Source organism: Gadus chalcogrammus, chromosome 16 (genome assembly GCF_026213295.1).
Source record: "Gadus chalcogrammus isolate NIFS_2021 chromosome 16, NIFS_Gcha_1.0, whole genome shotgun sequence".
In the NCBI taxonomy this organism is placed as follows: domain Eukaryota; kingdom Metazoa; phylum Chordata; class Actinopteri; order Gadiformes; family Gadidae; genus Gadus; species Gadus chalcogrammus.
In genome coordinates, this window is record NC_079427.1 from 6,858,596 (window position 1) to 6,881,954 (window position 23,359).

Below are 23,359 nucleotides of genomic sequence, written 5' to 3' on the forward strand. Positions count from 1 at the left end.
AGGGAAGGAATAAAGGACAACAGACAGGGAGGACAGAAGCAAGGAAATCAGGGCGACAAAGAAAGCCAAGCAGACAATAAGTGACATAACAGGGCGACCTAAAGAAAGGGTGAGAGAACCACAGAGACAGACAGACAGTCAGGCTGGTGCCCATCGCTCCTCAATGTCTCCTTAGCCTCGAGGGACAAGCTGGCCGCCTCCTGCGCAGTCCAGGCTGGGCTGAGCTCCTCGGCCCCCGGTCTGGCCTGAAGATGCTCACATTCTCCACATTCTCCCACATCCGGGCTCCTCCAGCTGGTGGAGACATCCACGCCCTGAAGGCCCGAGCCTGTCAAAACAACACACGCCTGGCGAACCCTCACCCTGGTGGAGCCCGGCCCCCCTAGCCCCCACGGAGCCCTAAAGACACCCCCCCTCCTCCCCCACTGTTGTACTCCATCATGGCTGCACCCTCCCTAACCCAAACCCCTACCCCTTGAAGTATTAATAATAGAAGATTTATTTTTAGTCTCTTAAAGTCCTTTTGGTTGCTGTTCCACTTGTGATCCTATGCTCTGGTTGTTCCCAGACCCGCTTGTAAATCGCTTTGCATAAAAGCGTCTGGTAAACGACTTTGACATGCCCGTCGGTCAGCAGGATTGTGTACTGCGGTGGATAGGGTGATGGACTCCCATTGCCAAGCAGTCCCACCTCTAGGAATTCTTGAGATGCCTCGTCCAGTATCTGCTCCTTAATGACCTGTCTTGGAGTTCTCTGTACATTCCCTTGAATCAAAGCATCTGGCATGGTAAACAGTAGTATTATTAACATGTGTTTTGAATGCAAACCAAGTTCTGATGTAATGTAATGCAACAAGTGTTTTTTTTTCCCTCTCTGTGTCCAGTGCCAGATATTGCTCCTTCCCTCAATCCATTCTTACATGTGTCGCATTTCCCTCTCTGTAACCAGTGCCAGATAGTGCTCCGGTCCTGAATCCATGCTAACATGTCTGTCGTGTCTCCCTCTCTGTAACCAGTGCCAGATAGTGCTCCGGTCCTGAATCCATGCTAACATGTCTGTCGTGTCTCCCTCTCTGTCTGCAGTGCCAGATAGTGCGCCGAGTAACGTCAGTGTGCTGCTGAACGGCACAGAGGTGCTCGTTAAATGGGATGAGCCCATTGGAAAACTGAATGGAGATCTGCAGGGATACATGGTGGAGTACAGGACACCGAATATGGAGCAGGTGAGACGCACACACACGCAAACGCACACACACGCACGCACGCGCACGCGCACATCTACCCGCACATCGACAAACAATCAAGGATTTGCATTCTTTCTATCCATACTTTCGGTTCAGTCGTCTTTTCAGAAACGTTTTGGTAATTAAAATGTTGCCAATATTAATTGCATGCTATAATTAGTGCCTCCATGACTTCTTCAATGTCAATCATCCCCTGCTCTTTTGACCACAGGCTGTTGTGGACACGGGATTGGATGCAGAGCTGTCACTCAACCTGTCCAAGCCCCTATCCAACGTGACCTTCCGCGTGTGCGCCTACACAGGGGCGGGTCAGGGCCCGTGGACCCCTCTAAGCACTCTGACCCTGGTTGACCCCGGTGAGACACACCCTACAGTCCTCAATATTCCCAAAGACAAACGGCCCATAAGGCCTTGGCTCGTAATTACTTGTCCTATATTGGGGGAAAGTACTATGCTCTATCAGGCACCATCAGAAAACGATTTCTTTTGGCCAGCATTCTTTTGGAACAAGTTAATCTTAGACTCTGCGTCACCAACCAAAGACAGTCGGCCATAATAATCTCAACTGCTTGTGCTGCATAGCATTTTGAGGTCTATCCTCTGCACCGGGATGGCTATGGCTGTGGTTGAAGCTACATAACCTTATTTCTCGTTCAAAATCGAAGGGAAAATATTGACCCAAGCTCTGTTTTTTCTTCCTCGGCAGAAATGGAGGAGCAGCAATTCCGAGGTGAGTAACGACTGGTTCTGTGTTCCCACCATCAGCCGCAAACACCGCACCACTTTGCTGAAACAATACGCCCGTAAACATTTATGTAGCTCGGTCAAATGTAAGCAGTTTGCGACAAAAAAGCGATTAAACAAACGTGGGGAAATATAAACATATATTAAACCTAACTTTAAGGAAGCACAAGGTAGAAAATACAGTTCAAGGGATTTGGTTTAAGTTCTATGCAAAAAAAAAAGCATTGAAATTAAATCCTTCACATTAAAAGCGGGACTTTTGTGGATGTGGGGATTTGAGTGGCATGGCTCGAAGGCAGCAACGATGACCTCATACCACCCTCTGAGGTTCAGAGTCTGCCTTCAGCACAACATAGACTGTGAAACCCCAAAAACAGGAAGGGAGAGGGAAAAAGAAGAAGACTAGCGCCACAGAATGTGAAATAGTGTCTGTTTGTGAGCGTGTGTGTGGGTGCATGTGCGCAAATGTGTGTGTGTTTGTGTGTGAATTTGTAGTGTGTGTGGGTGTGTGCATGTTTCTGTGTGTGTGTGTGTGTGTGTGTGTGTGTGCGTCCGCGTGTGTGTGCGTGTGCGTGCGTGCGTGCGTGCGTGCGTGCGTGTGTGTGTGTGTGTGTGGATGTCTGTATGTGTGTGTGTGTCCGCGCATGTGCATTTTAATGTGTGTGTGTGTGTGTGTGTGTGCCGGTGGATGTGCAATATAATGTGTGTGTGTGTGTGTGTGTGTGTGTGTCTGTGTGTATGTGTCTGTGTGTGTGTGTGTGTGTGTGTGTGTGTGTGTGTGTGTGTGTGTGTGTGTGTGTGTGTGTGTGTGTGTGTGTGTGTGTGTGTGTGTGTGTGTGTGTGTGTGTGTGTGTGTGTGAATGGGGGGCGACGCGTCATAAATATTTACAGCCTGAGACATCCTCGCTTTGCATCTCTGTTTGTTTAGTCTAATGGAGCCAGACAGACGATTCAATCGCCGGGCAAGGACACAAAGACAGACAGAGAAAAGAGAAAGGAAGGAGATGCAGGCAGAGATGAAGGAGAGAGGGGGAGGATAGAGGGTTGGATACAGATCTCAGGGTCCACAAACTGCAGTGAACACTCAACCCGCAACGTCATTCTTACGCCCTGACCATCGGAACTGGAACCAGCTCCGTTCTCTTTCATCCACTTGGTTCTGCGAGACAGAGATTGTTTCATTATAGACGGTCGTCGAAGCTCAACACTCAACCTTAAGTCAGCCTTCTAGTGATAAGGCTGTATGCTGGTTTAAATCCAGACTTATGAAGAATTATATGTAATTCCAGGAAGTCAATGTCCAAAACCCCTGTTTCCATATTCCACATTTACACGGTTTCGTTTCCTGCAAAGTCGTGTTAGTTATGCTTTACATTTGAGTTAAAGGAGAAGTTAAAGTGGATGTTTGGTGACTTTTGTCCCTTCTCCAAGTTGCTTAAGCCCCCCCACCCCCAATTCAGTTTTCCCAGTTATACAGTTACAAAGTATATTGAATCTATATAAAATATATTCAATGAGCAGTGGTCAATGTGGACTTAATGAGGACGATTTAAAATGATTAACTGATTGGTTATCAATTTGACTGACTGACCCTCTCTCTCTCTCTCTCTCTCTCTCTCTCTCTCTCTCTCTCCTTCCTCTCTATATAACTCTACCTCAGGCCTGTCCTCCCCGAAGTCCTTTTCCTGGCACTGGTGGTACGTCGTCATGGCGATTGCCGGCGCGGTGGCCATGGCCGTGCTCATGGCCGTCTACGTGGCCAAGCTGCGTCGCAAGGAGACGCGCTTCGGGTGAGCTCAGATCCACCGCTACGCTGCCAGAGTCAGGAGCCGGGCGGCCGGAAAATATGACTCAACGTGTGACTCAACCCAACCCTAACTCAACATTGACTTCCTGCCTCCCGGCCCAGTTGGCCCAGTGCTCGTGTCGGTTCTGTGATGCATTCTGGGGCATTAGGGGGTGTTGTAGTGTAGCAGACACATGCGCTTCACGCCTCAGCGATGACTGGTGTTGAATCAGCCACGCTTTCAGCTGCGCGCTCACCATCTCCAGAAGTGCTGAGCGCTAACTTGGCTCTTTCTGGGCGTGTAATCTTGCAGAGACGCGTTTGAGCCTATGATGGAGAGCGGGGAGATGGTGGTGAGGTACCGTGCACGGCGCACGTACAGCCGCAGGACCACCGAAGCAACATGTAAGTTCTCTGTCTGTGCACACGCCAGAAGAGCTTCCTGTCTGTCTGTCTGTCTGTCTGTCTGTCTGTTGCTGTCTGTCTGTCTGTCTGTCTGTCTGTCTGTCTGTCTGTCTGTCTGTCTGTCCGTCTGTCCGTCTGTCCGTCTGTCCGTCTGTCCGTCTGTCCGTCTGTCCGTCTGTCCGTCTGTCTGTCTAAAGGTAATCTTTAGTGGTTAGTGTGTTTGGCTCCCAGACAAAGGGCTCTCGGTTCAAACCCCAATGTCCACAGCCTACTTGTAGGAGGCATCATAGCGCATGCTCTCCTGCCTGTTACTGCTCCTCATTGACTGGTATCCAAAGTTCACTGAAAATCACTTCTGCTAAAAGCGTAAAATGGTAGATTGTAAATGGTTGATAGGACTCCTATCCACCCACACCACCCTGGCTTCCCTTCCATGTATCTCCCCTGCAGGCCCCAACCTCCCCCCCTCCACACACACACACGTTGGCAGGGCATAGATGGGCCACTATAGAAGCTCCGTGTCTGAATAGAGTTACAGCAATTACTGTGTCAGAACCCCCCGGCCCTGGGGCGCAGTAATGTCCCGACTCGCTTCACTGTTGCCTCATTAACCAGTGTTAAAGAGTAGCCACATAATACAGGATTCACCTGTTCAGTCAGCCGTATAAAGGTTATAAAATCCATCCGAAGGTTCAAAGGGCGACAGGTTGACCTTTTCTTTGGCTATTCTGGGCGGCTTGGCACGATTATGTCCTGCGGTATCCCTCCGGCCTACATTGTTTGCACACATGTTACGGATCCAGTTTGAAAACAGATCGGTGTCTAGAGCTTGACGGGGGTTTGCCTCAGCCAAAACAATCACCTAGGTAACCGATAAAAAAGGAGACAAAAACAAAAACTGTTCCATTTCCATTACTCCACAGATGTCGAACGCAGTTTGGTGTGTAGTTACTCTTAAAAGCACCAAGGCACATGGCTGTGTCGGGACAGAGGCAAAAATAATAACAGCCTTGTCCAAAATAGACGAATCCTCCACAAAGCAAGCTTACAAATATGCGCCATTGGCACTTCCTGTGTTTTGCTCTGTTGAGACGACGTGATTCTATATATTCTTTGGGTCGCACTACAACCCCCCCCACCAGTGCTTCGGGTGTTGAGTGTGTGAATGAGTCTTTAAAGCGCAGGTGCAGGGCCTCATCCCGGCAGCCAGCCGGCTCCAGGAAGTGTCCCCTCTGCTGTAATGATACAGCGAACAGAGGTGATTTAGAGTTCCAAGCCAGGACTAATGCTCTCAGGTGCTTGAGCGGCTCCAAGCTGAGGCTAACTAGCATGAAGAACAGATACCCCCACCCCCCCCCCACCCCCACCAACACCACCACCGCAGCTGCAAAAGCACTCGTCCAGCCGGGGTCAGCTGACATGCTTCTCGTAGTATGTAATGAAGAGTTTATCTGCTGCTTAGGCCAAATTCGAGGTTTGATTTAGTGCAAATCGTTTTAGCAGGAACGAGTGTGTGTCCCGTGTGAAGGAATGCGGTGGAAACACTGTTTTAAACACATTACAAATAGGACTAACATGATACGAGTTTTGTGGTTTTACAGTGTCTTCGTTTGGCACATCATTTAGCTGGCACAATGTCGAGCTGACTTGGCACAGGATTAAAAATAAAAATGACTTCTTTAATGGCAGCAATCCTAAGACTTCCCCTCCCTTACAACCAATGGTGTACTGCACTACAACTTTAAAGCAACAATAGAATAAAAAAAAACAGTTAAAGGATGGTCAATTATAGTGTTCTTACGTGACATGGAAATGAGTAAAGGAAATGACTCTTATTGTGTGCTTAGAAATGAAGATTGATGCTTTAGGTTCCCTTACAGATCATACCCTTAAAACCCCCGAGAGGTTTCATATTACACGTAGCAGACCCTCGTTCAAGTCACGACATTGTACCTGTGTTGCATACAAAATAATGGTGCATGCCTGACCCGCAAGTCTCAACCTGCCCCAGTGACAATGGGAATGGAGATGAGGTCCCCCCTATGTTAGCAGCGAGAAGCGACGCGATGGAGATATTACTATGATTAATGGTGCCGTAGGTAGGAATTAAGAGCTTAATTTGACTGTCACCAGGGCATATTCCCTGATTGGTTGGGAATTCAATCTTCCCTGTCAATCACAGGAGCCTGTATTCAGCATTTCTCAATGGCGGAAGGAGGGGGCAAAGAGACGGGGCACTTTTTGTTTTTTCTTGGTTTCAAAATGTTGCTAATTTCTGCTAATTACTGCTCCCTCTCTAAACAAGCAACAGCACCTTTAATTCGCTTGGAGACGGCAGAGTAAGGGAATAAACGTCCGCTGGAGAAATAAAGCTGGATCCCTGCTGTTGTTTGTTAGCTTCTCCATAACAAAGCTGGACCCCAGGAAGTTGAGGTTTGCTCATAGCCGGTCACGCTAACAAGTTGCGCAAGTTCGCGACATCCCTGTGGTGGGAGCACATCGCTGAATTGAGCACGTGGCAGATTGATGGTCCAGCTGCATATGGCTCCCAGCCTGTCTTTCACCTTGCCACATCCTCCCTGGCCCAGCTGGGAGGGAAACACGGGGTGTGATGTAGTAAAGTCTTGTGTATCCATTGCACCACAGTGCAGACGCCAGCTGGGGCTGATGGAGCTGGGGTTAGCTAACCTAATACCCCTGGCCTCATTCCCCCACAACCCATCCGATCAGATTAAAGTAATTGATTACATGGAGGGGGACATGGCGTCAGACGATGTGTGAGGAGCTACTCTGTGTTCAGGGAGGTCTGGCGTGTGTCTTACTCATCGTAAACTCTTTCCAAAACATATTTCACATGATTTCAGAGGATCCGATGAAAGGGTTACATTTCTTTGAGAGGAATGTGATCATCAATTGGATTTATCTCTGGTAAGCTTCCAGACACAACAAAAACTCAACTACTTTACTTTTATATTATTATTCTATTTTATCCCAGTGGAAGACAGATTGGTATCAAATATCGATCCCTGAACCTTTTGGGAATCTTTCATTCCAATACCCTAACCACTGTTTGATTATCCTGTATTTGTGATGTAAAGGAACTTGCATCCCTAATTCAATCTCTCTCTCTCTCTCTCTCTCTCTCTCTCTCTCTCTCTCTCTCTCTCTCTCTCTCTCTCTCTCTCTCTCTCTCTCTCTCTCTCTCTCTCTCTCTCTCTCTCTCTCTCTCTCTCTCTCTCTCTCTCTCTCTCTCTCTCTCTCTCTCTCTCTCTCTCTCTCTCTCTCTCTCTCTCTCTCTCTCTCTCCACCAACCAGTGAACAGCCTTGGCATAAGCGACGACCTGAAGCAGAAGCTACAAGACGTCATGGTGGACCGTCACAAACTCACCCTGGGAAAGACCCTGGGGGAAGGTCAGCCAGAATCCAATCAAGACTCCTTTAACATGATATTGCAGGAGCTTTTCAAGCTTGTAACCCCATTTTAAGATCTGAAAGTTCTGGTGACCCCAACTTCTTAAATCTTTGTGGATCTGCTTTCACATTTATTTTTTTAACCTTAGCAACATTGGCCCTGACCCAAAGCTCAGGTCACACTGTGACAACATGTATCAGTTAGGTCTCCGGACATGCTGAGAAATTTGCTAATAATTTGGTTAAAAGAGGCGTCTGTTAGGTTTCTGCTGTGAGGCGCATCCATGTCTTATCAGAACTGACATACCAAGACTAGAGAAGGAAGAAGGCCTTGTTCCTCTAATCTCTGCAAGCCCCCGCCAGGCTGCGGTTCCTGATAAGAGCCAGCGAGAGGAGTGTGTGCTCTGTGTTCTGTAACCCCCGATATCCAACTCCTCGCAATACAACTAAGCACCAGGAACGATAGAAGAACATTAGTGTCGGTGGCTTACCTGGCTCTCCTAACGCACTTGCCATTTTATAATAATACTAATACTCAATCAAAGATTATTCAGTGTTATTTAAACAGACAGCGATCAGGTCATTGGTTCAGTGCCCGAGGTACACAAGAAGCCTGTAAACCAACGTGTGCTATGTGTTCTCAGGAGAGTTTGGTTCGGTGATGGAGGGTCTGTTAACCCAGGAGGAGTCGGTCCTCAAGGTCGCTGTGAAGACCATGAAGAGTGAGTGGAGCTCCGAGACACACCCTGGGAGCAAACACTTCCCCCATGACATCATCGACAGAAGACCTTAGTTAGAGAATTTGAGTCATTATCTTTTGACCTTTTGCTCCCGGTCAACCGGATTTACTCCTCCTCCCCCTACTTGTACTCCTACCTTCTCATACCTCCTCCTCCACCCTCTACTCCTCCTCCCATACCTTCTCACACCTCCTCCTCACTCACCTCCACCATCACATTCTTACACCTCCTCCTGTACCCTAATCTCCTTCTCTCATGCCTCCTCCTCCCTCACCACTAGAACAGCATAGTACAGTAGAATATGGTGCAGCAGAATACATTACAGCAGAGTGGGGTACAGTAGAGCGGGGCTATTCAACCTCCTTAACAAGTGGGCCAAAAAGGAAAACCACTGGTGGTTCATGGGCCACACATACAAAACTTATAATGTAAATTAATCGCTACAAGTAAATCGTACTTAAAGTAGTGTTAACTTAATATATATAGTTCTGCTAAATGGAATAAACTTGTAAGACGCATTCCTTTCTTTTTCACTTCTAATTGCATCATTATAAAAAATTTTGACCTTACATATTTTGGACACGCAGCCTCTTGCGGGCCAGAAAATAAATAAGAAGGGCCGTATTCGGCCCGCGGGCCTCTAGTTGAGTAGGCCTGCAGTAGAGTATCCCTGACTGTTGTCCTGTCCTCTGTAGTCGCCATCTGCACACGCTCTGAGATGGAGGACTTCCTGCGAGAGGCCGCCTGCATGAAGGAGTTTGACCACCCCAACGTCATGAGACTGCTAGGTAGGACCACTCACACGCACACGCACACATGCACACACACACACACACACACACACACACACACACACACACACACACACACACACACACACACACATGTGCATACGCATGATTTGATTGTTCTCAACTCCACAAATACAAATGTCATACATTATATAATATATATTGTGTAAGAATGTATGTGTGTGTTTGTGTGGTGATGAACACAGAGAGAGAGAGAGAGAGAGAGAGAGAGAGAGAGAGAGAGAGAGAGAGAGAGAGAGAGAGAGAGAGAGAGAGAGAGAGAGAGAGAGAGAGAGAGAGAGGATTAACACAACCTGATTGAAGTCCCGCCAATCCAATCCTAATCCCCACGTGTTCTCGATCTGTACTAAATACCACACATTTGGGTCTGTACAGAGAATACTTCTACCTTCTGTCCTTACAGATCTGGTTTGGGCTCTACGACTCAGGTCTGGTCTGGTCTCTGTGACTCAGGTCTGGTTTGGGCTCTATGACTCTGGTCTGGTCTCTATGACTCTGGTCTGGTCTCTGACTCTGGTCTGGTCTCTGTGACTCAGGTCTGGTCTGGTCTCTGTGACTCAGGTCTGTTATGGTCTCTATGACTAAGGTCTGGTCTGTTCCCTATGACTCAGGTCTGTTGTGGTCTCTACGACTCAGGTCTGGTCTGGCCTCTACTTATCTGGTCTGGTCTATATGACTGTGAGATGTGACTGTTTGTACTGGTCCCTACTTATCTGGTCTGGAGGTCGACTCTGGGTTCTGTTCTCTGTTCTGTTCCGGAAGAGATGTTGACGGTGTGCTCTGGTCTCTACTAGTCTGGTCTGCAGTGCGAGGTGCTGACGTTGTGTTCTGGTCTCCATTAGTCTGGTCTGCAGTGCGAGGTGTTGACGGTGTGTTCTGGTCTCCATTAGTCTGGTCTGCAGTGCGAGGTGTTGACGGTGTGTTCTGGTCTCCATTAGTCTGGTCTGCAGTGCGAGGTGTTGACGGTGTGTTCTCCTTCCAGGTGTGTGTCTGCAGACGGTGGAGAGTGAGGGCTACCCCTCCCCGGTGGTCATCCTGCCCTACATGAAGCACGGGGACCTCCACAGCTACCTGCTCTACTCACGGCTGGGAGACACCCCCGTGGTCAGTCCCAACACACAACCATCACCAGCCTCAATACAAACCCACCATACACACACTGGGATAGGGAAACACACAACCATCACCAGCCTCAATGCAAACACACCATACACACACTGGGATAGGGAAACACACAACCATCACCAGCCTAAATACAAACAAACCATACACACACTGGGATAGGGAAACACACAACCATCACCAGCCTCAATGCAAACACACCATACACACACTGGGATAGGGAAACACACAACCTTATCCAGCCTCAATACAAACACACCATACACACACTGGGATAGGGAAACACACAACCATCACCAGCCTCAATACAAACACACCATAGACACTAAGGGATAGGGAAACACACAACCTACAGCCTCAATACAAACACACCATAGACACTAAGGGATAGGGAAACACAAAACCTTATCCAGCCTCAATACAAACACACCAAACAAAGTAAGGGATGGAGAACACACAAACATATACACAATGGGGTAGAGAAACGCACATATACATGCACACACTGAGATCAAGAAACACACAGATATAAACACACACACACACACACACACACACACACACACACACACACACACACACACACACACACACACACACACACACATTGCCAGAAATTCTTGAATCCACACACGCCCAGATGTTCTAGGGGTGTGTGTAATGTTTTTAAAGATTATCATCAATAAGCTCATATTGACGACACCATATCAGCTGTGGTGTGACCCACAAGGTCAGGAATGGACGCCAGAGATGGAGAGGTAGTGGGGGAGCAAGAGAGGAAGAGAGATAAAGAAAGGGATACAGAGAGAGAGAGAGAGAGAGAGAGAGAGAGAGAGAGAGAGAGAGAGAGCGAGAGCGAGAGCGAGAGAGAGAGAGAGGGAGAGAGAGCGAGCTCTGGGGTTTGGCTGCTTAGTGGGGTTAGTGTAATTGTCTTTGATTAATAACAGATGAAGGCATCGTTTTGGAAGTGACGGCAGCGAGGTCCGTACGTAAGCGACAAGTCCCCAGTTGCCAGAGTTGATTGAGAAATACAAACGTAATCAAAACAACATCTGAGAAACTTGAGTCGAATCTCACGCAAGCGAGTAGCGCGGTGCTGCGTCCCTCCCTTTGGAACGGAGACTGCACTGCTTTCAGATGTGGAACAAGGAACACAGTAATTCCCATTGAGCACTTTTGGTAAACACACCCTCACTGAGGTTAGCGGGCTGGCAGGGCACAAATGTCTGAAAGACATGGAAGACATCGCCCCCTCCTGTTCAGTTAGGGAAGTGCAGGGGGATACATTTAATTAATTTAAAATATTCAAAATTAAGGATTTGTAATCAATTACAACAATGTTTTGATGAATCTTCCCTTTCTCGCTGATCTAGTCAAATGACAGAAAATTGTACAATCGTATTCATTTATAGAATATGTATCTTCAGATTGTATCGAGGTGTTTTGGTCATGTACTCATCGGCTCCTCCTCTGTCTGTCCTGCAGTACCTTCCCTCCCAGATGCTGGTAAAGTTCATGACCGACATCGCGCGGGGAATGGAGTACCTCAGCAACAAGAACTTCATCCACCGCGACCTCGCTGCTCGTAACTGCATGTAGGTCCCCTTCCTGACCCCTACCCCCTTCCCTCCTTCTGCTTTCCAACCCTCTCAGTTCCTCCGTCTTCTTCTGCTTTGGACGTTCTCTTCTTTGTGTCGATGCTGACTCTGGGATTCTAACTCCTGGGAAACGCCGATGTACACTTCCACAGTCAGTGGAAGGTGCTTGTTCAGGTTGCATCCGATTGGCTCCGTGGAAGTGAAAGCTAAATAATGGCTGGGCTTTAATTCTTGTTGAGAAACGCTAGCATCATCTAAACACTTCGGTCGCACAGTCATGAACGGTGACAACGCTCTTTTTTGCTTTGATTGTTTCCGGTGTACGATGAAGCGGTTTGTGGACGTGTATGCGTGAGGCGAGTTTGCTCGATGAGGAGGTGGAGAACTTGTTTAACGGCGACACTGTTGTATCTCACCTCTTTCTTCCACCTCCACCGAGTCTGAATGAGAACATAAATCTGCATGTGTTCTACCAGAGCATTGTGTCTCACCTTCCACCTCCTCCTCCACACAGGCTGAATGAGAACATGAACGTGTGTGTGGCCGACTTCGGTCTGTCCAAGAAGATCTACAACGGAGATTACTATCGCCAGGGCCGCATCTCAAAAATGCCCGTCAAGTGGATCGCCATCGAGAGCCTGGCCGACCGCGTCTACACCACCAAGAGCGACGTGGTCAGTGGGCCCTCCTGTCTATGTGGGGGTGCTTGTGTAGCAGTAGTAGTAGTTGGCTCATGGCAGAACATGCGTGAAGCCGACATTAAAATAATGGCTGCACCAGCAGTGACAGCTTTGTTTGATTGTTTATCCTACAATGACCGAAGCAAAGACTCCATTACGTCCCTCAGTGAAGAATCTATGCCATGCCAGTACTGATTATCCTGTGGATCACTACATCCATTATGTTTCACAACTCAAATGGCCTTGGTGCAAAACGTAATCATAACGGTCATTCATATGAGTGATTTGTTTGCATGTCTCTCTGTGTTGACACAGCCTCACAATGCGCTTTCTATATTAATCACGCCGTAGAGAGGCTTTGATGGTGTAGGCAAACACGCTAATGTAACTTCAACAAAGTGTGTGTGCTCTCTCAGTGTGGGATTGTAGTGCAGCAGTGTTTGTGTGAGACTCAAGGAATTTCCCTTTTGGTTCACTCTGTCTTTTTCCCTTTACTCTCTTTACTCTCTCCTCTCTCTCTCTAAAGAGGCTCAAAAGGGCTTTATTGAAATGGAAACATAGTTTTGCATTGCCAAAGCATGCAATAAGTAAAATAAGATACATAATAAGTAATAACAATGAAAACAAAAGGACTTCTCTCCTCTCCAACCTCCCCCTCTCTTCTCTCCCCCTCCTGTTCCATGTTCCTCGCGGCCTGTATTCACTGACTGTCTGTTTCTCTTTGCTAACCCAGTGGTCGTTCGGTGTCACCATGTGGGAGATCGCCACGCGCGGCCAGACGCCGTACCCGGGCGTGGAGAACAGTGAGATCTACGACTACCTGAGGCAGGGGAACCGCCTCAAGCAGCCCCCCGACTGCCTGGACAGCATGTGAGTAGCGGGACAGTAGTAGGGGTGGTTGACCACCGGGGGGCTCATCTGTCTAACGTCCACTTATGGCATCACCATTGAGTCGACTTGGTTTGGCTTGGGTTGAACAACTCCCACACCTTGTGGGCCACCTTTAAAAGTACAATGATAAAAACTAGAGCTGTCAGTTAAACGCGTTATTAACGGCGTTAACGCAAACCAATTTTAACGGCGTTAATTTTTTTAACGCGCGATTAACGCAAATTATAATTTACAAATACAATTTTTTTTGTTTTTTGGCTCAAAACAAAGAAGCAGTAGTCTGACTGCTATGTTCAAGGCATATCTTTGTATGTTCATCGTTTAACTGCATTATAGGCTTTTTTTTTGTACCGTCCTGTTTTGATATTATTATATGCCAATGTTGTTATCAATAAAAAAAAAATTGCACAAGGCAAGCCGATGCACTTCTCCATGTTGATAAGAGCATTAAAATGAGAAAAATTAATGGGACAAAGAATTCAAGGGATATTTAGCATAGAAAAAATATATATGATTAATCGCGATTAATTGTGAGTTAACTATGGCATTAATGCGATTAATCGTGATTAAATATTTTAATCGCTTGACAGCCCTAATAAAAACCTTTCCTGGATGCGTTATATATATATATGGCATCGTATGAAACCAATTGGAGAAACATTAATTTACTAATGAGCCTTTGTTTTTACAATGTTTGAAGTATTAATTGATTAATGTCTATTTGTCTAAAGAGTTTTTTACTTGACTATTATATTTCTATAAAAGAAAAACAAACCTACATTCTAGCTGCAGGTAGGTGTGAATGCATCACATTACACTGCTATCCATGGTCAAACTGTACCCTGCACAGTACTCATCCTCCCCAGACAGCCTGACACACTACGAGGCTGCCAGTGACTGACCCCCCCCCCCCCCCGTGTCCCCCCAGCTACTCCCTGATGTTCTCCTGCTGGCTGCTGAGCCCCAAGGACCGGCCCAGCTTTGAGGAAATGCGCTGGGAGATGGAGAAGGCCCTGGACGACCTGCCGGACCCCCAGGACCCCGACGAGATCCTCTACGTCAACATGGACGAGTCCTCGTTGGAGCTGGGGGCGGTCGGGGGCCGCGACCCCGCGGGGGGCGGCGTCGGCGGGGGTCCTCTGGGCCTGAAGGGCCTGGACTCGGTGACCACGGTGGAGGTGCACCACAACAACCGCTACGTGCTCTGTCCGCAGCACGAGCCCGTCCGCGGCCTCGCAGACTCCCTGGAGAGCCTGGACCTGGGCGTGTCCTCGTCCAGCGCCACCCTCCCCTACAACACGTCCTGCCGGCCCACGCCCAGCCCGCCCACCCAGGCCTCCACCCCCACCCGGGAGTTGATGGAGGACAGGGAGGCGCTGAGCCCCAGGAAGGTGCCGTGGGAGTGACAGCGGCCCCTCGTAGTCCCCGGGCTGGTGTTCAGAGACTAGAGAGGGAGGGAGAGAGCGGGGGAGAGAGAGAGAGAGAGACTGAGAGAGAGAGACTGAACACGAGCTGATGCTTACCAGCTCCTCAGCCAATCAGAGAGCAAAAGAAATATCATGCTACTTGCCTGGCTGGTGACCTCACTCCGCTTAGGGTTCTCCCTACATTTTGCACAAAAAGACACACACACACACACACACACACACACACACACGCGCACGCACTCTTGGGGCATTCCAAGGTATTGGGAGATCGGGGGGTCTTATTCCCCCCCTGACTGAGACAAGCACATGTCATAGCAGGAGGTATGATTTACCCTAAGCGACGGCTGTACCACGAAAACACGAAACGTTGCCACAATCCTCCACGCCGTGCCATTCAAACCGAAGATGCCCTGTCGTCTGTCATCTGCACTGCCGCACAATCAAAGACAAAGCAAACCCCTTCCACCAGCACCACCACCATCATCGTGGTCTTCCTCGTGAGAGCAATAATGTGCCACCACTCTTCATCACTGACTTGGATACAAAAACAAGCTTTGCGGTGATCCGACAAAGTGATCCGATGTTTCCATGGAACCAGCTCACACACTGCCAACACCCACGCGTTACTTCGTACAAAACACTTGACGATCTCAGGAGCTTACACTGCCTTCCAGAGTAACAGAGCACAGATTTCTTCCAGCGTGGAATCCACGCGTCTCGTACACTGAGGACATTAGAACGGCAAGGAAAAAGTAAAGGAGGGAGGGAAAAGAGAAGAAAAGGGAAAAATCCAGAATGTTTATTTTTCTTTCGTATTTACTTGGGTGATTATGATACTTGCAACACCCCATATATTTCTGAGTTCCTGTTAGAAAGTTTCTGTTTTGAATTCATTCTGTTAAAGGTCAAGTCCAAGTGATTTAATTTTATGTGTTACAAAAGTAAAACATCCCATTGCCGATCAGCCGTGCATGGCCGAAGCAGCTTTGAGCGTGTGTAATCACGGCTCGATAAGGGTTGAGTAAGTTGTACATGACGATCACTGTCTCTGGTTTAAGATTCCGTCTCTTCCTTTACTCTTAACTCAGCTCAGCAGCCTTAGGTTACGCTCAACTAGGGCAACGGTACCTCCCTCTGTGACTCCGTACGGCTCTGATCCTCTAACCTTAACTCCTCAGCTCCACCAGAGCCATCGAGTGTCTCGTTTAATGAGATTAATGTGGCTCGGTGACGCCGCCGTAATAATCAATGGAAGCGATGCGGGTCTGCCAGTGTTTCCGTCCAAGCTTAAACAAGTTGCAACGCTTACATTTTTGAACGGTAGTGACTGTCCATTCACCATTTTTACGTATGAATTATGACTTTGTTTTTATAAACCAGAACACTTTGCCCATCTTAAACTAAACGGTTCATCAACACGCCTAGCAGAGCACAGTTAATGGCGAGTGGACTGATGTTGATGCTGTGCGGTACTTCCAGTAATGCCCTTGTGGTACGGGGTCATTCGCATGGTGAAAGCCATGCAGATAAGGCTGGAATGGCCCAGTACGACCACAGTCCCGAGCATCTTCAAAAGAGCCCTGCTCAAGTGTGCTTGGTAAAAGGTGCCTTAATGTCTTCCCCAGATTTGGAGAGATGCGATGTGTACGATCCTGAATGCATACCACCTAATTGTATGCCGTCAAATAATACTTGCGTGTGTTTCAAATGTCACAGCAAAAAGACAGTGTTAATAATAATTAAGCGTCTGTCGATGTTTGTCGGTTTATGTATTTTTTTTTTTACACCCAACTTTGCACTAATGTAAACAATTTCTGTACCTTTTTGTTTATATTGTTTTTGTATTTTTGTGAAACTTCTTTTTCTACTGACATGGTTGATTTGTAGAAAGCCTGTCGCCACTCCTCTGCCTTCAATACACTTGTGGAAGGCCTACCACAGGCCATGGCGGTAGTCCGTGCCTGTGGATCACAGGGGCGTTGTACTGTAGCTGGACACATGGAGGCTTTTCCATGACTGAATGCGTGGGCCGAAGGGGGACATGAGTCAGATCCCACAAGCTCGGTCGGCCCTGGGTGTTTCCAGTGAAACAGAGTCTCTGTGTTCCAGGAGGTTTAACACAGCGCCGTGAACAGAGACGGAGTGAGAGAGCGACTACACGTCCAGGTGACGCTCTGTCTGCTTTAGGACGATTCACCCACTGTGATTGGCCAGCGCACATGCACTTATTCTTCTGCTCGTGTTAATGCCTTTTTTCACGAGGATGGGCGTGGCCTTTTTCCTGGCGTACCTGGCATACTTTCCTCAATGTTTCGGAGTGTGTCAAAGAGTGTCTGGTGCTAAGTTTTCTAGGTACTTAGTTCCACTCAAGTGGTATACAAAAGCCTGTTCTGGTCAACACAATGTAAATTGTATCCATAATATAGTGTACATTTCTTTCCTGTTTTATCTACAGTACTGTACTGATTAATAAAACCTTAGTCTAACTGTATGTGAACCATAGACGGACCTATAGTGAGAATTATACCCTGGCTTTGTCGGGACCAACATATTTCCAGTTTAAAAAATATTTTTTATGAAGTGTACATCGGCCCTCGAGAAAAGAAAAGCTTACGTGATAACATAAAAAGTTACATTCTTCTATTCATCCTCCGCTACTATCCTCCATGTCATACTTTATTGACAGAAATCAATTACAACTTGTAAAAACTAAATGTACAAAGTGCCTTTTACAGAGTGACTATTTTGTAGTACAGCAGTTTGGGTGAACCAGTATCCTACTCCAGGTTTTGCGTACAAGTATGCAGACCTGGAAGCAGAGAGTACTATGATGGCCAATGATGTCACTGCCTTGATTTGTAAACAGATTTCCTTTTTATACCTACAGTATTTTGTATACAAAATAAATGTGTTTGTTCCTGTAATGGCCCCTTGCATTTGTGTTTTAAAAACGTTGGCATCAAACTAAATGGTAAACATCAGACATATTTCCGATAATACAGTGGCCATGAGTTACAGTGTTTGCATTTGTTATTGCTCCTCTATCCTATTGATCCGAGGGACAGTCGGTTGATCAGCAACGCGTTAACCAGTCCTTACACTTCTTCAGGGACACCTCGCTCTCAAATCCACCGCCAACACACAAGCGACCAATTATAGACCCGCATGCACGGTGTTTATCCGTCGTCGTGTCCTCAGAAGTGGATGTAGGAGATCTGCACGTCTCCCTCGACCTCCAGCATGTCCACCTGGGTGAAGGGCTGCAGCCGGTGGGTGAAGTTCAACAGATGCTGGCCGTTGACAAACACCTTGAACCGCTGGTTCCCGCAGCGAATCGACATCTGGAAACAAATTCAAAGTAGAGTAAAGCAGAGTCAGAACTAGGGTCCTTTATTAAAAGAACCCCGGTTTCACCACCAGGTGGGATTTTTATTAGGCCTCTAGTGACATATCCCATGGGAGTGCCTACCAACACGTATGATAGATATATCATAGATACATAGATGGTGGTCTATATATATTTATTAAAAACCTGCAGCAGAAAGAAAAGATAAAGCTTTGATCCCTGTAAGTTGGTTCATCAAAGCATCTGCTAAATACTGTAAAATAGAAGATGTTTACTTTTCCAGTGCTGTACAACTTACAAAATCAAAGCTATCCTAGGGTGCCCCAATAGACACGAGGAGACCAATAGACTAGACTTGAAAATGACGTGTTAAAAACTTGCATTTCTGATTCCTATGGCTACCACACACTCTGTCCAGTTGTTTATTAGACCGTGTTGTGCTTACCCATGGATCCTTCTCAGTCTCATTTTTTTTAATGATAAATTTGAATAATCTGCTGAAAAGCTAAATGCGCTTTATTGATTGAATGTAACGAAGACGGTACTTTAGCCTTACGTCAAAGTACTGTCCCTCCATGAAGGGGCTGACGGTCAGCTCCCTCTCCTCCGGGCCCCAGTCGCCGTCCATCATGGAGTTCCTCACCACGACGCCCTCGCTCACGCGGGGGTTCATGTGGAACGCAATGTCTCTCGACCGGCTCGCCTTCAGGTTGATGCTCAACCTGCAAAGTAAAGCAAGGTCAGTGGGCGAGTCCGAAACGTCCGAGAGGGTAATTGGACTCAATGTGACGCACGCACGCACGCACGCACGCACACACACACACACACACACACACACACACACACACACACACACACACACACACACACACACACACACACACACACACATTCACACTCACACTCACAAATACACATTATTGCTACTACCTAACAATTGTTTGTTATCCCCCCCCCCCCAACAAACACACACACACACACACACACACACACACACACACACACACACACACACACACACACACACACACACCTGTCTCCCCCGTAGGGTATCATGCCTCTGATGATGATGGTCCTCTTCGGAGACATCCCTCCTGGGATCATGGTGTTGAAGGGAATAGTCTGAAGACAGAAAATACACTATTACACACCTTAACTCTGACGTAACCCCAAACTCAACCCTCTTTCATGGTAGGTGGTGAGGTGCTTGTGTTAACATATTAACATATTAATATTATAGAAATGATTACTTACAGGATTGTACTCTGGTTGGCCACCCATACCCTGAAATCACAACCACAAAACACAAGTCAATATAAAAACACAGTGCGTGCACAACCAAAATACTTCACTTTCTGAGAGAAGTGTATTCTTTAAGTAAACACGTCCGGTTGTGTGTGCGTGTGCGTGCGTGCGTGCGTGCGTGCGTGCGTGTGTGTGTGTGTGTGTGTGTGCGCGTGTGTGTATGTGTGTGTGCACAAGTACTCACCGGCAGGTGAGATCCTGGGAAGCCTCCACCCTAAGAGCAACAGACAGAGGACAGATGAGGCTCAAAAGGTTCCCAATTAGGATAACATCAAATTAATACGGTGAAGATTAACTTCCAGTACTCACCCCCATCCCTCCTTGACCTCCGGGGTACCCGCCCTGCCCACCGGGGTATCCACCCTCACCACCGGGGTACCCGCCCTGACCACCGGGGTATCCACCCTCACCACCGGGGTATCCGCCCTGACCACCGGGGTACCCGCCCTGACCACCGGGGTACCCGCCCTCACCACCGGGGTAGCCTCCTTGACCTCCAGGGTACCCTCCTTGACCGCCGGGGTACCCTCCTTGACCTCCAGGGTACCCTCCTTGACCTCCAGGGTACCCTCCTTGACCTCCAGGGTAGCCACCCTGACCACCCTGGAAGGAGGAGAGAACGGCTGTTTAAGTGAAGCGCCCAAGGTTAGCATTAGAGGTTAGCAATGCGGGGTTGGGTCTCTTGTTAGCTCGTTGGTGCCTTAGATTAACGCTGAAGAAGCCCTGGGGTGTGCTTCCCCACACATCCTTTAAACCTTATTATCAGCTCTCTGCTATGTCACTGTCACAATGAAAAAGATATTAATAGTGTATTGCCTTTTAAGAACAGAAAAAAAATAGTTGCAATCACTCACAGCCCCATGTGGATTTCAGGCGATTTAAGGCAAGTCCTTACCCCAATGATGTTTATGGTCTGGATAGACACGTCCCCAGAGATGTTCATGGAACAGACACGCTCCAGAGGGATGCGGTGGGGCAGAGTGAAAAACTCTCGCCCATTCACCTTCAACTGTAGACACACGACATGATCATTATCATATTAGCAGTTATTAACGTTAATGTGACCGGCCACAGAGAAAGCTGAGTTGTTAACTCTGCTGATAGAGACCTTTTTATGTGGTTACTTGAATTTACACGTGTGTACATCTGGACACACACACACACACACACACACACACACACACACACACACACACACACACACACACACACACACACACACACACACACACACACACACACACACACACACACACACACACACACACACACACACGTATAAAGAGGGGACTATCATAACCTGGTATCCCTCGGCAGTAACCATGATGACCATCTCGAAGGCCTCGCCCAGGACGAAGGGCATGTCCCGGGTGTGTTCCTCAGAGTCCCAGTTGTCCCCCTGGCGGGAGTTGAACACCACCTTGTCCCAGCCATCGAAGCGTGGGTTGAAGAAGAGTGCAATGTCACTGTTCTCTGCTTCCCCGCACTGCAGCATCACATGGAACCTGCAGGGAGCAGTATGGTTTAGTAGTTTATTTAAAGTTTGGTGTAGCGTTGTGTAGTTTAGTTTAGTTGATGTGTAGTTTACTGTAATTAGTTGATGTGTAGTGTAGTTCAGTTCAGTTTATTTTAAGGTTGGTGTAGCGTTGTGTAGTTTAGTTGAGTTGATGTGTAGTTTACTGTAATTAGTTGATGTGTAGTGTAGTTCAGTTCAGTTTATTTTAAGTTTGGTGTAGTGTGGTGTCATTCAGCTTTGTGTAGATGATGTGTAGTGTAGTGTAGGTGATGTGCAGTGTAGTTCAGTTCAGTTTATTTTAAGTTTGGTGTAGCGTTGTGTAGTTTAGTTTAGTTGATGTGTAGTTTACTGTAATTAGTTGATGTGTAGTGTAGTTCAGTTCAGTTTATTTTAAGGTTGGTGTAGTGTGGTGTCATTCAGCTTTGTGTAGATGATGTGTAGTGTAGTGTAGGTGATGTGCAGTGTAGGGTAGTTGATGTGTAGTGTAGTCCCGCTTAGTTTAGGTTTAGTGGGGTGTATTGTTGTTTAGTTTACGTTTAGTTAAGTCAAGTTTGTGTGAGTTTTGTTACGTTTTTTTAATTGTAGTTATGCTTTTAGATTTTGACCTAAATTTAGATCAATATTTACAAGTGAGATAAATTAAGATCTATCCTTGATTATATACCAACTGGCTGGATTTGACTGTTTGTTTCAGCTCAGTTCCAAACTATAAAATCTACAACGTGTTCACATTATGTGATCACACCCTTTGCACACAACATAACGTGCAGACAAAGTCAAGAAGCAAAAGGGTGAAGCAGTGTGCATGAGGTTCCAGGAGCACAATGTTAATGGGGACATTACTCATGGCCTGATACAACTGTCTCACACTAAGAATTATGCATTCCGTTAAACCTTCCCCGCTAGGGTCAACAGACCACCATCTGGCTTGAATAATCAACTATTTATTTGAGTAATAGTTATAGTTAATAGTTAACGCAATACATTGTCATGCTATTACGTTTCAAAGTAATTTTTAACGGATGGTACTAGGCAAAACAATAAACAAACATAAAATAAAATCAATATTGTTGGGATGAATATCTTGGAGCTCACGATGGCTCAGAGAAACTCAAATTTGACCCTGTGTCACGTTTCTTGCTCTGCTTTTTAATCTGTTGGATTGATGTAATCTCACCTGGTGGTTTGCTCGTCGACGCGTCCCTGGAAGTAGATGGACATACCATTCCTCAGACCTCCGTAGATCGGCCCTGTATAGGGAATTCTCTGTGGAGAAGACAGTGGTACAGTATTAGTGCTACTGCAGTATTAGTGTACATTATTAGTTCATTACAAGAGTCAGCACAGGATCAGCATTTGTACATTAATGTCGCTACAAGTTTAGGATCAATGCAGTATTCCTATTAAAGTTAAAGCATGTTTAGACAAAAAATATTTTATTTTTTTTGTTGTATTTGCTGGATTAGATCAAAACTTCTTTGTGATGCTGTATAGCTTTATATATTCATTTATTGCACAGATGTGTTATGAAACGGAATAATACCACTTCCTCTAAGGACAATTAATTCCCAGTTGATTGTTGTTTCGGACTTCTCCAACCAAACTACACCCAGTGACTTGCTCCTACTTCTTCTTGCTCCCAGTCGGTTGGTAACTAATTGAGGATTGATTTGTAATGGAGTCTGTGTGCGATCTAGACAGCCAACACACCTTGCACGCCCATGCACACAGAGGAGAAGTACATTTAATTATTAGGGTGTCAGTGAAATTAATGTTGATTAACACTTTTAGTGAATCGTTTACGAGTTAATATATAGCCAACTGTCCCTCGGAAAACCAATTAAAACCCCAGCGAGCTGCTCATGGGCTGTTTTGGATGATACTCACAGGACTGTAGATGGGCTGGTATCCGGGAGGTGCGACAAACGTCATGGTAGCGGTTGTTGAAAAAGACAGGCAGAGCGCACGGCAACATTAGTGGGCCTGCTTTTATACCTGCACCCAGGGGAGGGGTAAGGGGACCAACCCTTCACCCATACTGGGCTCTGTTTGCTTTGGGCTGGGGAATCACCAGCAACCAGAGTAGCCTTCTCAAAAGGGTGTGTGTGTGTGTGTGTGTGCATGTGTGTGTTTGCGGGGATTCAAAGCCACTCCCCTGGCATTTGATACTCCCATTTGATGTTGTCTTCCAACTGCTGTCTATCTACTAACACACTCTAATATTTAATCATTACCTTCACAGCACCTGAGGGATAAATACTTTACACATTGTATACCTCCACATACTTATACGTATATGTGGTATGTGGAATGTGTGTGGATGATGGCTGGGC

At 46.9% G+C, this 23,359-nt stretch overlaps 2 protein-coding genes across 2 annotated transcripts; one reads left to right on the forward strand and one right to left on the reverse strand.

The window, feature by feature from the left end:
* Positions 1-553: 553 nt before the first annotated feature.
* LOC130405898 (tyrosine-protein kinase receptor UFO) lies at positions 554-16,096 on the forward strand. Its single transcript, XM_056611198.1, has 13 exons — positions 554-1,222; positions 1,455-1,599; positions 1,950-1,973; positions 3,648-3,777; positions 4,087-4,178; positions 7,494-7,589; positions 8,234-8,311; positions 9,025-9,117; positions 10,124-10,245; positions 11,749-11,858; positions 12,376-12,535; positions 13,275-13,411; positions 14,361-16,096. Exons 1-13 carry the CDS (start codon positions 1,052-1,054, stop codon positions 14,836-14,838), a joined length of 1,836 nt encoding a protein of 611 aa, XP_056467173.1. The 5' UTR covers positions 554-1,051; the 3' UTR covers positions 14,839-16,096.
* A 1,677-nt stretch (positions 16,097-17,773) lies between these two features.
* On the reverse strand, positions 17,774-23,076 carry LOC130405899 (galectin-4-like). The gene is made up of 10 exons (XM_056611199.1): positions 22,914-23,076; positions 22,204-22,292; positions 20,811-21,015; positions 20,406-20,519; positions 19,820-20,113; positions 19,695-19,724; positions 19,460-19,489; positions 19,239-19,327; positions 18,762-18,927; positions 17,774-18,200 (listed from the first exon to the last, which is right to left on the reverse strand). The coding sequence occupies exons 1-10, from the start codon at positions 22,956-22,958 to the stop codon at positions 18,054-18,056; spliced, it is 1,209 nt and encodes a 402-aa protein (XP_056467174.1). The 5' UTR covers positions 22,959-23,076; the 3' UTR covers positions 17,774-18,053.
* Between the last annotated feature and the right edge of the window lie 283 nt (positions 23,077-23,359).